The 13,816-nt window shown below is 42.2% G+C and overlaps 1 protein-coding gene across 1 annotated transcript in view; it reads right to left on the reverse strand.

The window, feature by feature from the left end:
• Nucleotides 1-2,968: 2,968 nt before the first annotated feature.
• The window catches only part of palm3 (paralemmin 3), a 53,996-nt gene continuing 43,148 nt past the window's right edge, over nucleotides 2,969-13,816 (reverse strand). Inside the window, exons 6-8 of the mRNA XM_084075185.1 lie at nucleotides 12,864-12,894; nucleotides 11,253-11,306; nucleotides 2,969-6,133 (exon numbers count right to left, since the gene is read on the reverse strand). Of these exons, the coding sequence (XP_083931311.1) occupies nucleotides 4,965-6,133; nucleotides 11,253-11,306; nucleotides 12,864-12,894 (1,254 nt within the window). The 3' untranslated portion in view covers nucleotides 2,969-4,964. The remainder of the gene's footprint in view (nucleotides 6,134-11,252; nucleotides 11,307-12,863; nucleotides 12,895-13,816) is intronic.

Raw genomic sequence — 13,816 nt, forward strand, 5'->3', positions numbered from 1 at the left:
CCCCTCCCAGTAACAACCTTGTGCACTCACATTTGCATACCATGCACACTCTCACTTTCAACCTGGACCTGGAGTCCCTGTTTTTTTTGGGGCATTATTTTCAAAAGTGTTCAAAGAGAGAGATAGCAGATCTGCTATTTCCGCGTGTCACTGTTATGTTGTATGAGGATGTACTGACCGGGGTCACCCAGGGGTCAGTACAGTACTTAGTCCCCCCTCCCCCTTTTTTACCTCCACATAAAGTCTCTTCACTTGTAGTTACACCAATTCAAAGTGAGTAAATAAAAATATGATAGTTTCATTTCATTTAGTTGCACAACATGTATTGGTATAACATGTTTATTAAAGATTACATAAACTATAACAGTAATCCAATTCACATGTAAGAAATAGGCACTTTCTAACAATGAATACTAATTGAAAAACACATTAGAATTAAGGATTTTATCACGAAATGAGATACAGACACAAAATAACAGTTGAAAGACTTATCCATTTTTATGATAAATTATTTACAGCATCTTTGCATAGTATAGATTTTAGGATGAATATGAATTACAATTTTCCATGAATATGAATACATTAGAAACAGTCATAGAACATTTTTCCATGTTGTCTGAATCTGATACAGTGTGAATAACATCAAAGCCTACTTTCAGGACTACAGAGCCTCGGTCTAGGCTTCTGCGGGACACACTTCCTTGGTAGGATCCATCACAACAGGCGGGGGAAGCCCCAGGCACTCCAGCTGAGCCTTGTACTCCTCCATCTCTTCCGACGTCACCTCTCTCCTCCTCCTGCTCAGCAGGTAGACGTCTAAAGAGGTCCTCCTGGAGGCCTCCACGTCCCAGCGCACCACCAGACAGTCTGGACTGGACGTGTGGAGGAAGGCTCCGCTCAGGTTGAAACGACCCCCGGCGTGGAAGGTAAACCGGTCATTCTCTATGGAGATGTTGTAAGGCAGATACTGGCACTGGCCGGCAAGGCAGTTGGCCTGGGTGTAGGAGGTGGTGTTCCCGCAGGTGTGGGAGAAGTCCATGGTGATGCTGTCTCTGAGTTTAAGGGCCTCCAAGGAGGCCAGGTGACTTATGCTGCCAGCGAGCAGTGTCCATGTTCCCTCCAGATGATGGCAGTCCAGTTCACCACGTGGCCTGACCAAGTCCTCACAGGTCAGAGGAGCTGAGCGGCTCACTGACAGGAAGAGAAGAACGGTTGCAATTACAGCGAACATGTCTCAATGGAAAATAAAACAGCGCTAGAGCTGTATGCACGTTTATTCTTTGTTTGAGGATGTTTCCACTCAATCTGTTCCTACTGGGTCGTGTCTGTTTACTGGGAAGGAACGAGGCTAGCCCAGGTTTATAGCTGGAGTTATTGCGCCATACCATACATTTTAAAATGTTGCAATACCATCAGTGGCAGCTGTAAGAGACATACAGTATAGGCCTACCTACTTGTGGATTTTAGGATTGCAGCATGCAAAAAGTTTCCAGTTTTTGTTTGGCAAGTTAGGCTACTGTGAGTCTTTGTTTGTCTTCATTATAGCTCTCTCTGGAATATGCTGTGTTCCCTATTAGTCACACTACTGTAGATGAAACCATTATTTTGTTGTTTTTCCTTGTTCTGAAGTAGGAAAAGAGGTCAGAATTCTAGTGAAACTTTATTGTTAGACATCATGAGTCATCATGAAACAAATGATGTAGGTAGGTACAACATTGATGAGTGGGGTATATGGTCATGTGGCATCAGGCCAATAAGAAACATGGGTGACACGTTATTTGGTCCCTAAACTGGTGAAGTGTAACAAAGGGCCTTGACAGACCAAGACATCCTTGAGTGTCTGTGGCCATGACAACCACAACTTGTATAGCGAGCATTGTTCAGATATTCACAACCTGTGGGTCAGGGCCCACACTTATCATAATTGAGGCAAACGTTTGAAATAATTGTGAGATTGATTTGAAGTCATACTGTATCGCCCAGCCCTAACATGGACACTATCATGTCATTTTTTGTCTCGTTTCATTTTATATTAAATAGTCCTTTCCATTGGTAGCGTGGCTTTTGTTATATTGGCAATTTATGCAGGCTCCACACTTACAGTTGAATGAAATGTTCAGTGTTGATGCTAGCTGGACTGACCCTAGTGTAAAGCTGGCACACAGAATGCCCACAGATAGTACGAAACTGGACAATCGAAAATTCAATGTATTCACAATTACAGTTGCCTGACTCCCAATTAACAAACAGTGCTGCTATAAAAGCACTGAAATCAATGTAATTCCAGAGCATCAGCTCCCTCAAACATCATTTTGATGCATTTGGGATGACCTCATAAAACTTTCATTTTGCCTGCTTTCCAGTCCAATAACTCAGGACCAATGAGTCATAATGAACAACTGAATTAAAAATTCTCTTTGCCAGTGAGATCCCACTTCAAGCATATCAGAGAGACAGAAGGTCCAACACACCATAGAGCCCCTCTGACCTGCTGGAGATCAACTGATTGGCTGTCGCTTGTGTGTTTCTGGTACATGGCCAAGGCAGAGAACGGACCAGTCACCAGGTAGGCAGGCGCACGCACGCACGCGCACACACACACAAAATCTGGTTTCAATAGTTTTTTTTGTGTGCTTTTTATCCCTTTTTTTCCATACATTTTTGTATTGTCACTGCTGTTGTAACCCAGTGGTTCTCAACCTTTTCAGACCGCGACCCCCAAAATAATCATATTTGAACAGGGGACCCCCATAATTGAACTGGGAATTGTTGAGGCATTACATTTAGTTTGACTCGGTTCCAGATAAATATTGTGAAAATAGTTAATCTACAAGCTCACAACGCCTCGCAATGCAAGGCATTGTGAGCTTGTAGATCTTGTAGCTTGTATTTTGGCAACGATATGAAGCAATCATGTAGTTTCAGCGCAAAATCCAAAGTTTACAGACCAGGAGGAAATCAAATCAAACAGCGTTTCACAAACTTGTTTAATCATTAAACCATGTTCATTGGTTTCGTAACCAACAAGCTCAAAAATGACTTGGACATTCTCAATTCCAGTTAGTGAAGCCTGATTTATACTCGCTGAAAATGCTGAAAATAGCCGATCTACAAGCTCACAATGTGTCGCGATGCAATGCATTGTGAGCTTGTATCGGCTTATTGACGCCAGACACTGTCATAAGACGGAGTACATTCAGCATTACTTTTATACACATTCTCTCTCACACACACACACACACACACACACACACACACACACACACACACACACACACACACACACACACACACACACACACACACACACACACACACACACACACACACACACACACACACACACACACACACACACACACACACACACAGCAATCTCAGGAACTGTGGAACATCTCTTACAAACATCTTTTGTTAAAATACAAAATACATTGTTTTAGCTATTCTAAAAGTAATTTCCCTTTTAAAGATGACCACGAGCACAGCCAAAAATCATACTTAATGCAGGATACCGTGTCAGTTATGAGGAGAAACCATTACATACAAATGGGCTGTCGGTTCGACAATATCTCCCATGAGCTTTATGTAGAGTAAATAATATAAACATTTAGACCCTGTAGATGGATCACACAAATATTTCTCTTTAACATAAAATCAATTAAATAATGTAGCGCTTTAGAATCATTAAAATAACACACAATGCAGTATCCTCTCCGCATGTCTGGACCTTTTAGAACATATTCCAGTTCGGTCTAAAGCATGTTTAGACACTGTCATATACAGTCTATATACTAGATACTAGACTAAATTACCAGAACATTTCCAGATTCATATTTGGTCCCTGTTTTTCAGTAACTATGTACATGTATTTGATACGCGAGTATAGGCTTGTTGGGTGTTGAAGTTCTCAGAACTAGGCCACTGGAGTAGCATAACAAAGAAAACCCCAATTAGTCTGTCAACAAAGCAAATCAAATCAAATCAAACATCAACTGTAAAAAACTAAAAGTGTGTGAGGGGATTGTTAAAGCTGTACACAGTACAATCTGTAATGTTAATTTAACTCAGTGTAAAAATGGATGGTCTTTCAATCGTTTTACACTCTCCCACTTCTCCGAGTTAAATGAACATTCTGGATTTGACTGTTCTCCTGGGTGGGGAACGCTCCACAACGCAAGTGAACACTGATGGCTGCATGGCTCGAGTCTGTATCCCCCTGTTAGCTCCTATCAGAGCCAGGGAGTAAAAAGAAAGAGTTGAGTTACGCATCTGTGTCATTTTAAGATTTCTTTGGCTATTTTTAAAAACAATCGTGCAAATCTTTTAATGAATATAATATATGTTTTAAAGCGAACATTTTTAACTCCAATCTGTGCTTCTGGGGGTCCCTGGAAAAACATATTTTGAGATTGGGGGTCCGCGGCCATATACATATGGGGTCCTTGACAGTTGGAGCACCACTGATATAGCAACATACCGTTAGGATTTAGAAAAAGAAAACATTTGGCCGCGGACCCCCATCTCAAAATGTTTTGTTCCAAGGACCCCAATGAAGCAAAGATTTGAGTTTAAAATATACATTCAAAGATTTGCACAAAAATATTTTTCAAAAATAGCCAAAGAAATCTTAAAATGACACAGATGCATTCCTGGATTGATTGGGTTAAAAAACAGAAGGAAGTGGCTTGTGGAAACACTGGTGTGAAAGAGTGGGCTCAGGCAAGAGAAGGGTGGGAGGGAACAAAGAGAACTGAAAACATAAGGTTAGCCACTTGAACCCCAGAACCCATATCCTGGGGAGAACTTAAGCCAAAAAAAATGGGAGGGGGGGAGGGCAGAGATTTGGTGTTGATGGAAAAAAGCAGTCCAAGTGCAGAGTCAACTCGGGTCCGGTTCACCAAGTCTAAGAGGGTTTTAAGTGGATATAAAACACGAGGGGAAATACAATCTGACTGAGTCTGTGATCACATGACGGAGCAGCATTGGCAGGTCTTGCTCTTGGGAGCAGCAGCCTCCTCTCCTCCCTGGTTGGCCCGGGCTGGGATGTGTGTCTCTGTGTAGGATGCTGCTGCTGCCGGCGGGCTGTTGGCTGCAGCCGCTGGCAGCTCTGCCCGGGTGATCTCTGGGGCTTTGGTCTGGGAGAGCAGGGGCTCCTGCTCCCCCGGCTGCTCCCCTGCATCTGTCCTTACTGGGCTCTCCTGGGGATCGGCGAGGGACACGTCCTGGAACTGTCCTTCGGGGACGGCGGCGGCGGCGGGGACGTGAGGCGTGGAGCCGGCTTCTGCCTCCTCCTCCTCGGGCGTAGGGTCCTCCTGAACGACTACGTCCGACTCCTCCTCGTCCCCGGTCTGGGCGGTGGGCTCCTCGGTGGTCTCCTCTCCCTCGGCCTCTGCCCTTACGGCGATGCCGTCGGGGGAAGGCTGGCTCTCAGAATAGACCGGCACCGAGGCCACCGCGTCGTCGTCGAGAGTGTCGGCCGAGGCCGGCGGCGAATCGGACGCGGGCGCCTCCGATTTCTCCTCTCCGTCCGTCGTAATCTCTACCGCTCCGTTCTGAGGTGTCTCACTGTCCCCCATCTCTCCATCTGCCGTTAAGCTGTCGATCTCAGCGGCGGACGACGACGAGGCTGCCTCTGTGATCTCTGTGGCGTTCTGCGGTTTCGTGGAAGCCTGATGTGGAACCCCTTCCGCCAGCTCTCTCACAGCCTCCTCTCCTCCTTCCTGGGTGCTTTCTGAGCTCTGAAGCTGAGGGGCGGCCTCCTCCTCAGACCCCTCCCCAACCTCCTCCTCCTCCCCCTGCTCCCCCTGGGAGGTGACATCATAGGTAACCTCATCCCCTTCATCTGTGATGATGACTCGCTCGGCTCGCATCACCAGCGTTCCCTCCTCCGCCGCCTCGTCTGGAGCCCGGTCGGACTCCGCCTCCGAGTAGCCCAGGAACGTCATGGTAACGGTGCCCTCCGGGGGGGCCGCGGTCAGCCCGTTGGTGGTGGGCGGCGGCGGGCTCTCTTCCGAGGCGACGTGATTGGCCTCGTCGTCCTCTGCCTCCTCCTCTCCTCCTCTGCCATTGGTGATCACAGCTGCAGGTCCGTCTAGGAGCGGGGAAAGGGTCTTCATTTCATCCTCAGCCAAGTCTGTGAACAAAGTTTTCGATAAGTAAAGTAAAACACTGGATCTCAATGTTGGGTCCGGGTTCACCAGCAATACAAATGGACCTGGGTCTGTAACAATGGCTTATCTCTGGGACTCCAATCTGAACTGTAGATTGAAAACCAATGGGCCCTTCTGTATACTCTATACATCCATTTGGACCACTGGTGACACATGGGTGTTTTAGCTGTAAATCGCTATTGTATTTATATTTCATGCACTTCTAACCATACTGCCATACATATTAGATATTGTGTAACTATTGTGTGTGTGTGTGTGTGTGTGTGTGTGTGTGTGTGTGTGTGTGTGTGTGTGTGTGTGTGCGTGTGTACGATTAACTGTCAGGCAAGCAAACTGGTTAGGTGTAAAAAAGAAAAAGAAAAAAAAGATGAGAAGGATGCGTGAGCACGGTAAAGACAGACCCTCTAGCACTTGTTCTCAAAGCGGGGGTCCTTGAGGCGGTTCCAAAGTGTCCCCAGCAAAATCCGGAACGGTTTAATCACTAATTAAAGGTAGGGTAAGTGATTTTATTTGGTTCAAATAAGTGTTAAATATCTCTATATTCTGATAGTACTCATTGCTATAGTGTTTGTTCAGTAAAAGGAGTACCGTACCATTGTCTCTCCAGCTCTTTATAAAACAGAAAATGCATTTTCGTTTCAGTTTCAGTTTCCAATTTTATCCAATCATGATAGAGAACTCAATCAGGATATAGATTAAACAAGTTAAATTGGAAGTGATGACACTAAGAAATGAGCAGGCAAAATTGGAACTGGAACACTATAAAAATGAAGCTTAAAAATGGGTACTTTCTCCTGATTGGCTGAGATTTTGACACCTACCGGAAAATGTATTTTCCGTTTATTAAAGTGCTGGAGAGACGGGGAGACTCCTGTTACTGAACAAACACTCTATAGCAATGATTGCTATCAGAAAATAGTGTTTTAACAAAATACTTTTTGTTTTAACCCAAAAATATCACTTACCCTACCTTTAAGCCTCATTAATTTTTTTAGGCTTTTGACTGTCAGCTTTGGATTTGAAAATAGTCAATCTACAAGCTCACAACATGTTGGGATGGGACGATGGGTGAGTTTGTAGATCAGCGATTTTCGAAACATTTAGACAAATCTTGACAAATCTTCTTTTTATGTCCCTGGCACAACATCTTTTCAGATGGAGGTCCGTGGCCAAATACATATCAATGTGGGGGTCCTTGACATGATTCGTGAACATGCTTGAGAACCACTGCGATAGACGGGTCCAGGGGTCTGTCCTCTCTGGGTAGAAAGCTTCTGGTTACACTGTTATCATCATGACATCATAGACCTTCTTCCAGTACATGATTTGGCAGAGAACACACCTTGCATGACTCATGCATTATCATGAAAATAACACCATGCTCTCATCCTTTAACCTCAATTTCAGCCATCACCAGCTCCAGCTGCACTTAACCCCTTCAACCCGGGTACGCACCTCTGTCACTTTAAGATTTCTTTGGCTATTCAAAAATAGCAGATCTACAAGCTCATAGCGCGGCACCGAGTGCCGCGCTATGAGCTTGTAGATCTGCTATTTTTGATTTTCTTTTGCAAATCTTTGAATATAGGCTATATATTTTTTAAAGCGAACATTTGTAAAATATTTTGTTCCAGGGACCCTCAGAGGCAAAGATATTAGTTAAAAATGTTGTTTATAGCAGATCTACAAGCTCGTAGCGCGGCACTCGGGAAGAGAGAAGCTTTCCCAGATTTAATGAGTTAACCCCTGCATCCAGCTTCTTCACTACCACTCATCACTCATACTCGGAGTAGCAGTGATTTCCCGCACATCCAAACACACATCATTCTTTCTCTTTGATGTCATAATGACACAGTGTAGCCAGCAGCCTTCTACCCAGAGAGGACAACCCGCACCCCCCCAGGGGATTGTCTTCATTCTTTCGCTTTGAGCAGACATGCTTCACTTTCATTTCCAGTAGGCATCCATTACTCTTTTGCTTTGAATAGCGTCTTGGATTTGCACGAATCACGCAGGCAATATATATCTCCGATACAAAATGGCAGAATTTGCAGAAAGGTGACAGGTTTGCAAGCCTGGAATGCAGTTTGTTGCTTGTGTAACGACATGTCCATGTAATGATTTCATAATAGTCTAATGCAATAAAGGAAAGTATGGTTAAGGTTACAGAACCCAATACAGAACGTGTACGCTGCTATCAATAGCAGCGTACACGTTTCTTTGAAACAACAAACAAGTATGCATACGTTTTCTTCTTCAGCAGATGGAAGTTTCTAGGAAGCTAGTGAGGTAGCCACTATAGCAGGTGTAGAGTAATCCCCCTTTTAATCCATTAAGACAGGGAACGCATCTGTGTCATTTTAAGATTTCACTATTATTATTTTGCTTTGGCTATTCAAAAATAGCAGATATACAAGCTCATAGCGCGGCACTCAATATTTATTTTGAAATAAATATCTTGACAATGTGTGCACATCTTTGAAAAAATATATATATGCATTTTTAACTCAAATATTTGCTTCTGGGGGTCCCTGCAACAAAATATTTTGAGATGTGGGGTCTGCGGACAAATTCATATCATTTGTAAAATCAGTTTGAGAACCACTGATATTATCATAGCAACATAATTTAGTTAGGAGCTAGAAGACTTTTGTAGAATCCCCAGAAGCAAATATTTGAGTTAAAAAAGTTATATATATATATATATATATATATATATATATATATGTATATATATATATATATATATATATATATATATATATATATATATATATATATATATATAAACATATATACCGGTATTCAAAGATTTGCACACATTTTCAAGATTTTTCCCAAAACATTTGCAGATCTACAAGCTCATAGCGCGGCACTCTGTGCTGCGTTATGAGCTTGCATATCTGCTATTTTTGAACAGCCCAAAGTATAAAATAATGCTTATAGTTTACAAAATCTAAAATGACACAGTATGCGTTTCCGGATTGGAATGGGTCAAGCGTGGATTATATAAATGGTATTAATCTTACCATAAAGAAGAAAGCCCAGCTAAAGGACAACGCAAGCAAGGGAAAGAACATGTTAAGAAGGCAAAGTGTTAAGATGACACACATAGCAGAGAATGAAGGAATTCTGGTGGATCTAATATCATGCTCTGTCGGGTGGAAAACTAATTATTTCCCAAACTGTTACTTTTCAGGATTCAAATTCAAAAATAGCAAAAATAGCAGATCGACAAGAATCAAACAGCGTCTCGAGCTTGCAGATCTTCTATTTTTTATACTTTTGTGTGATGCTGTCGTATGATCAAGTAGGGCATTAATCTTGGAAAAAACACAAAAAGTTAGAATATGGAGATAAGAGGTTTCTGCCCGACAGCACCGATATTCAGGGTCATGCCTGTGCTCCCTCAGTTTAGGGTTAGTCTTGGGGTAACTTACCGGTTAGGGTTGGGGTTAGTGTTAGTTTTTATGTAAAATAAGGCTGTGGGAACATAGGTATGCTCCCGAATATTCTAACCACATTAACCCTCGGGTCCCTATTTTGGGCATACCATTATAGGCTAAATAAAAAACACAAAACAAAAGCTGATCGACAAACTGACAACGCGTTGCACCGCGACACATTGTGAGCTTGCAGATCAGCTATATTATTCGAATAACCTACGTATAAAATAGGGCTCAAGTGGTTAAGAACAGTTAAGCAGAGGAAAGTCAGGAAAGGGGATTTTAATTCCGCAGTGTGGGCCTTCTGTTAGAGCTTCTCCACAGAGCTCTTTTTTTTTTTGAATGAACAAAAGAACTACAAAGACTATTCCCAAGGCCACTTAAACAAAGATCGTCCCCACTGGCCCATTCTTTTGCCCTCCGAAATCACGGCTCCTACATGCACCCCCTTCCTTTATCCGCATTAGATGTGCACGCTAACATTCACATCATTAACATACTGAAATATTCACCAGAGTATGCAATCTAGGCATGAACTATATGTGATGCATAGGCACACCACTTGCTTTCCCCCCTGTTCTTATGTAAATGTATAAAAAAAACAAAAGAGTACAGTGTGCACGGTGCATACAGACCAGGATCTTTCCTTCAGGGGTTTAAACGCTCTTGGCATCAGTGGTTAATGTCAGTGGGTGACTAGATCAAGTTTAACCACTTAAACCCTAGATACGCCGTTGACCGGGGGGCCCCCAGGGCTCTATCCTTGGCCGCCCTACGTTTTTACCCCTCTACACCAAATTCTCTTCAACGAAAATAGCCGAATGTTCACCTATTTGTATCGAACGTTCGCCTATTATGACATGCCCAGAGCAGAGACGCTAGGGCTCATGTGGTTAACAAGAGAGTAGAGACAGAATGTTCTTTTCCCTCTGATTTATCCTAAGTTCTACAGTGAAGAATGAGAAATGGGTTTAAAAGGATCACGTTGTGCCAACATAGGGGAGCGATACTTTCCCATACCCCTAAAGCTCAGTTACATTCAAATGAACACAGGATTTTACTGTGCCCTTAAATCTCCACTGGGATGTTTATCGTAGAGGAGGGTTAGAGAGAGGAGGTCATTATTAATCCTTAACCCATTTTTGGCGGGAACCCTATTTGTAACTATACCTTACAGAAACCCCTTTTGGGGTTCTTGTTGCCATGTACAGTATATAGCAACATGCATTTTTTGTAATTTTTGATAAATATTTGAAGTTTTTCAGAAAACTTAGGTCAGGATTTAGAAGGCGTTATTAGAATCGGCCTCAGGTCTAAATGGGTTAAGACAGAATCAAGTCTTCACATGAATACCTGATCTTACAGAATACCCCTGTGGTATTCGACCAGGACGATTACATCATGTGTGGGTATGTGATTAAGCAACCAGATCCGAAAGGGAAAACCTGAGGTGTGTGTGTGTGTGTGTGTGTGTGTGTGTGTGTGTGTGTGTGTGTGTGTGTGTGTGTGTGTGTGTGTGTGTGTGTGTGTGTGTGTGTGTGTGTGTGTGTGTGTGTGTGTGTGTGTGTGTGTGTGTGTGTGTGTGTGTGTGTGTGTTATCACTGGTTTATGCCATGTAAGTGAGAACTTTCCCCACCTGATCCAGTGGTTTCCTCTTGTCCATTCTGGACAACAGCCTCCTGGACCGCTTCTGTGAAATTAAAGGTTTGCATTATGTATTACTTATAAGGAGATGGTAATATAATAGGCCTAATAATGCAATTATTGATCTAGAAATGGGACGTTTAGCTCAGTATGAAGCCTCTACATGATGGAGCATATACTTAAAACTAAACAAAAACATGAACCAGCTGCAGCCTAAAGTACACTATAACCATTTGATTGGTTGGCACACCTGACCAATCAAATGGAGTAGAAGGTGGAAGCTCTGATGGATGAATATCCTGATCCACACTGGTTCTCAAAGTGGAGTTCTTCAAAGTGGAGTCCCCAGCTAAATGCTTGATAGTTATGAACCAAGGACCGAGGACTGTAACTCAGACAGCGTACAAATGGAACCAAATGGGTCCATTTGTACACTGTCAGAGTTAAATTAACACTAAGGATTTTACAGTGTAGATTGGGGTTCCAGATATAAAGAACTGTATCAAATGTGGGGTCTGTGGCCTCAAGCAGATCAAACTGAGGGGTCCTTTAAATTAAAAGGTTTGAGAAACACAGCTCTTCAAAACTCTAAATGTAGCCATGCCTGACATTTGTACTACAATGTCTATTGTTACTATTTTCTCCCATATCAGGTCAAATGTCGGATTTCAACCCCCTCTAAGCTAGTTAATTTACGGGGAAAAAAAACACCAAACATAATTAGAATATGGATATATAGTGTACACATGTGTAATGTACAGCACATAGTATTAGTAGTATACTATGTACACACACACACACACACACACACACACACACACACCCCCCCCCCCCCCCCCCCCAGTGGTACCAGGCTGTGGCTTAAAAAGAGCCTCCAATCTGTTAGTAGTATCACATATCACCACTCCCTTTCACTGAGCACACAGAGGAAACAAACATGAGGAGGGCTCCAGACATTAAACAAATTAAATCTAATTAAAACACCTCATCAAATGTGCAATGGTAATCAACTAAAAAGCCGCATTAAAAGAACAGCTGTAGCTAACAGGTGGTAAAGAGCAATAGGTCTGTGTAGAAAGGATATAATGTTACACAATGTTAAGAGAGTAAATGTTTTGGACTAAATAAAGAGGTTGAGTTTTAAACACAGTGGCAGTTCTGTGATTTTTGATTCTCTGAACTTATTTGACAGACATACTGGATGTATAAGCTGTTCACATCAACAATTCTATATATTGTATAAATATATCGGCTATGTTGGGTGGAAACCTTGTACTGTATGTCCAAAATCCTTACTTTTGAGGGAACTTGTGTTCCAATAGATGTAATGTAGTTATTATTTAGTCACAAGCTCTTGTTAATATCTTTCACTGGTTCAATATTAATAAAACACGCAGTCAACCACTTTCACTTTCAAATTAAAATAAAAGAGAAAATATTTAGATAAATATAGATATACTGTACAAGGTTTCTTCTCGACAGTAACTATTTAACTTATTTCAATGTGTAGCCTACTATGGTGGTGGTGTGTTCACATTGAGCAGGTCCTGGTCCTGCTAACGATATATACTTTTTATATTGTAAATAGGAAGGCAAGACTTACCTCTTGTAACTTCTGTCTCCTCTATTGGTTCCTATTAAATGAGAGGGTGGATAGATACCATGTTAATACTACTGTACAGGTGAATGGACCGGCAGTATATCAGCACACAATTAATTCATCACATTTAGAGATTCAAAATTAAATGTCAATAAAACCTTTTTATTAATGGACATGGATCTTTACTTTTAGCAACGTTAGCTGTATTTACACCTTGTTAAATGGTGTATGTTGTATCATGACATGCAATGTCTATGTTATTATCTATCAACATACTTGTGTTTTTAATATAGGACTGTTTGTCTTTTACAGTTACAGCACGGACAACAAAATGCACCTTGAACTGCAGATTCCAAACCCAGTTTGTCCATTCAGTTTATATTAACAGAGGTAGTTAAAGGTGACCGCTGGTCAGGATTATAGTAATATAATTCAACACAATTATTAACCCTATCAAGGCCTTAATGAAAGATCAAACAGGCTTCTAATCTTGCATATTATATGACTTATCACCACTTGGCCCTCCATGGGAAAGGCGACTGATAATTATGTGTTACTGCTTGTATCATTTCTACTTTAGTAAGCATATTATCCCGACCACAAGGGGGAGTGAGTGAGCTACAAGGCAGTCCCTGCACTTTGAAAGGAGGGGGGGGGGGGTCATAATGGACACTAGAGGCTCTGTTACGGGTCCATTTGGTTACATTTGTACACTCTCAGGTTCCATTTGTACACTCTCAGAGTTAATTTAACCTGAGAATTTTACAGTGTAGCTCAGGGTCCCAAAGACAAAAAAACCTGAATAGTTCCATTTGTAGACTCTCAGAGTTACGGACCCGTAAGGGTCCATTTGGACCCCTGGGGGGCCACCGGACCAGACGTTGAGAAACAAGTGGTGTAAGCCATTGCAAAACCATTATAATAATAACAGGACTGTCTGTGTACAGTATGTGCTG

Source organism: Gymnoscopelus microlampas, assembly GCF_963454915.1.
Source record: "Gymnoscopelus microlampas genome assembly, chromosome: 2".
Taxonomy (NCBI): domain Eukaryota; kingdom Metazoa; phylum Chordata; class Actinopteri; order Myctophiformes; family Myctophidae; genus Gymnoscopelus; species Gymnoscopelus microlampas.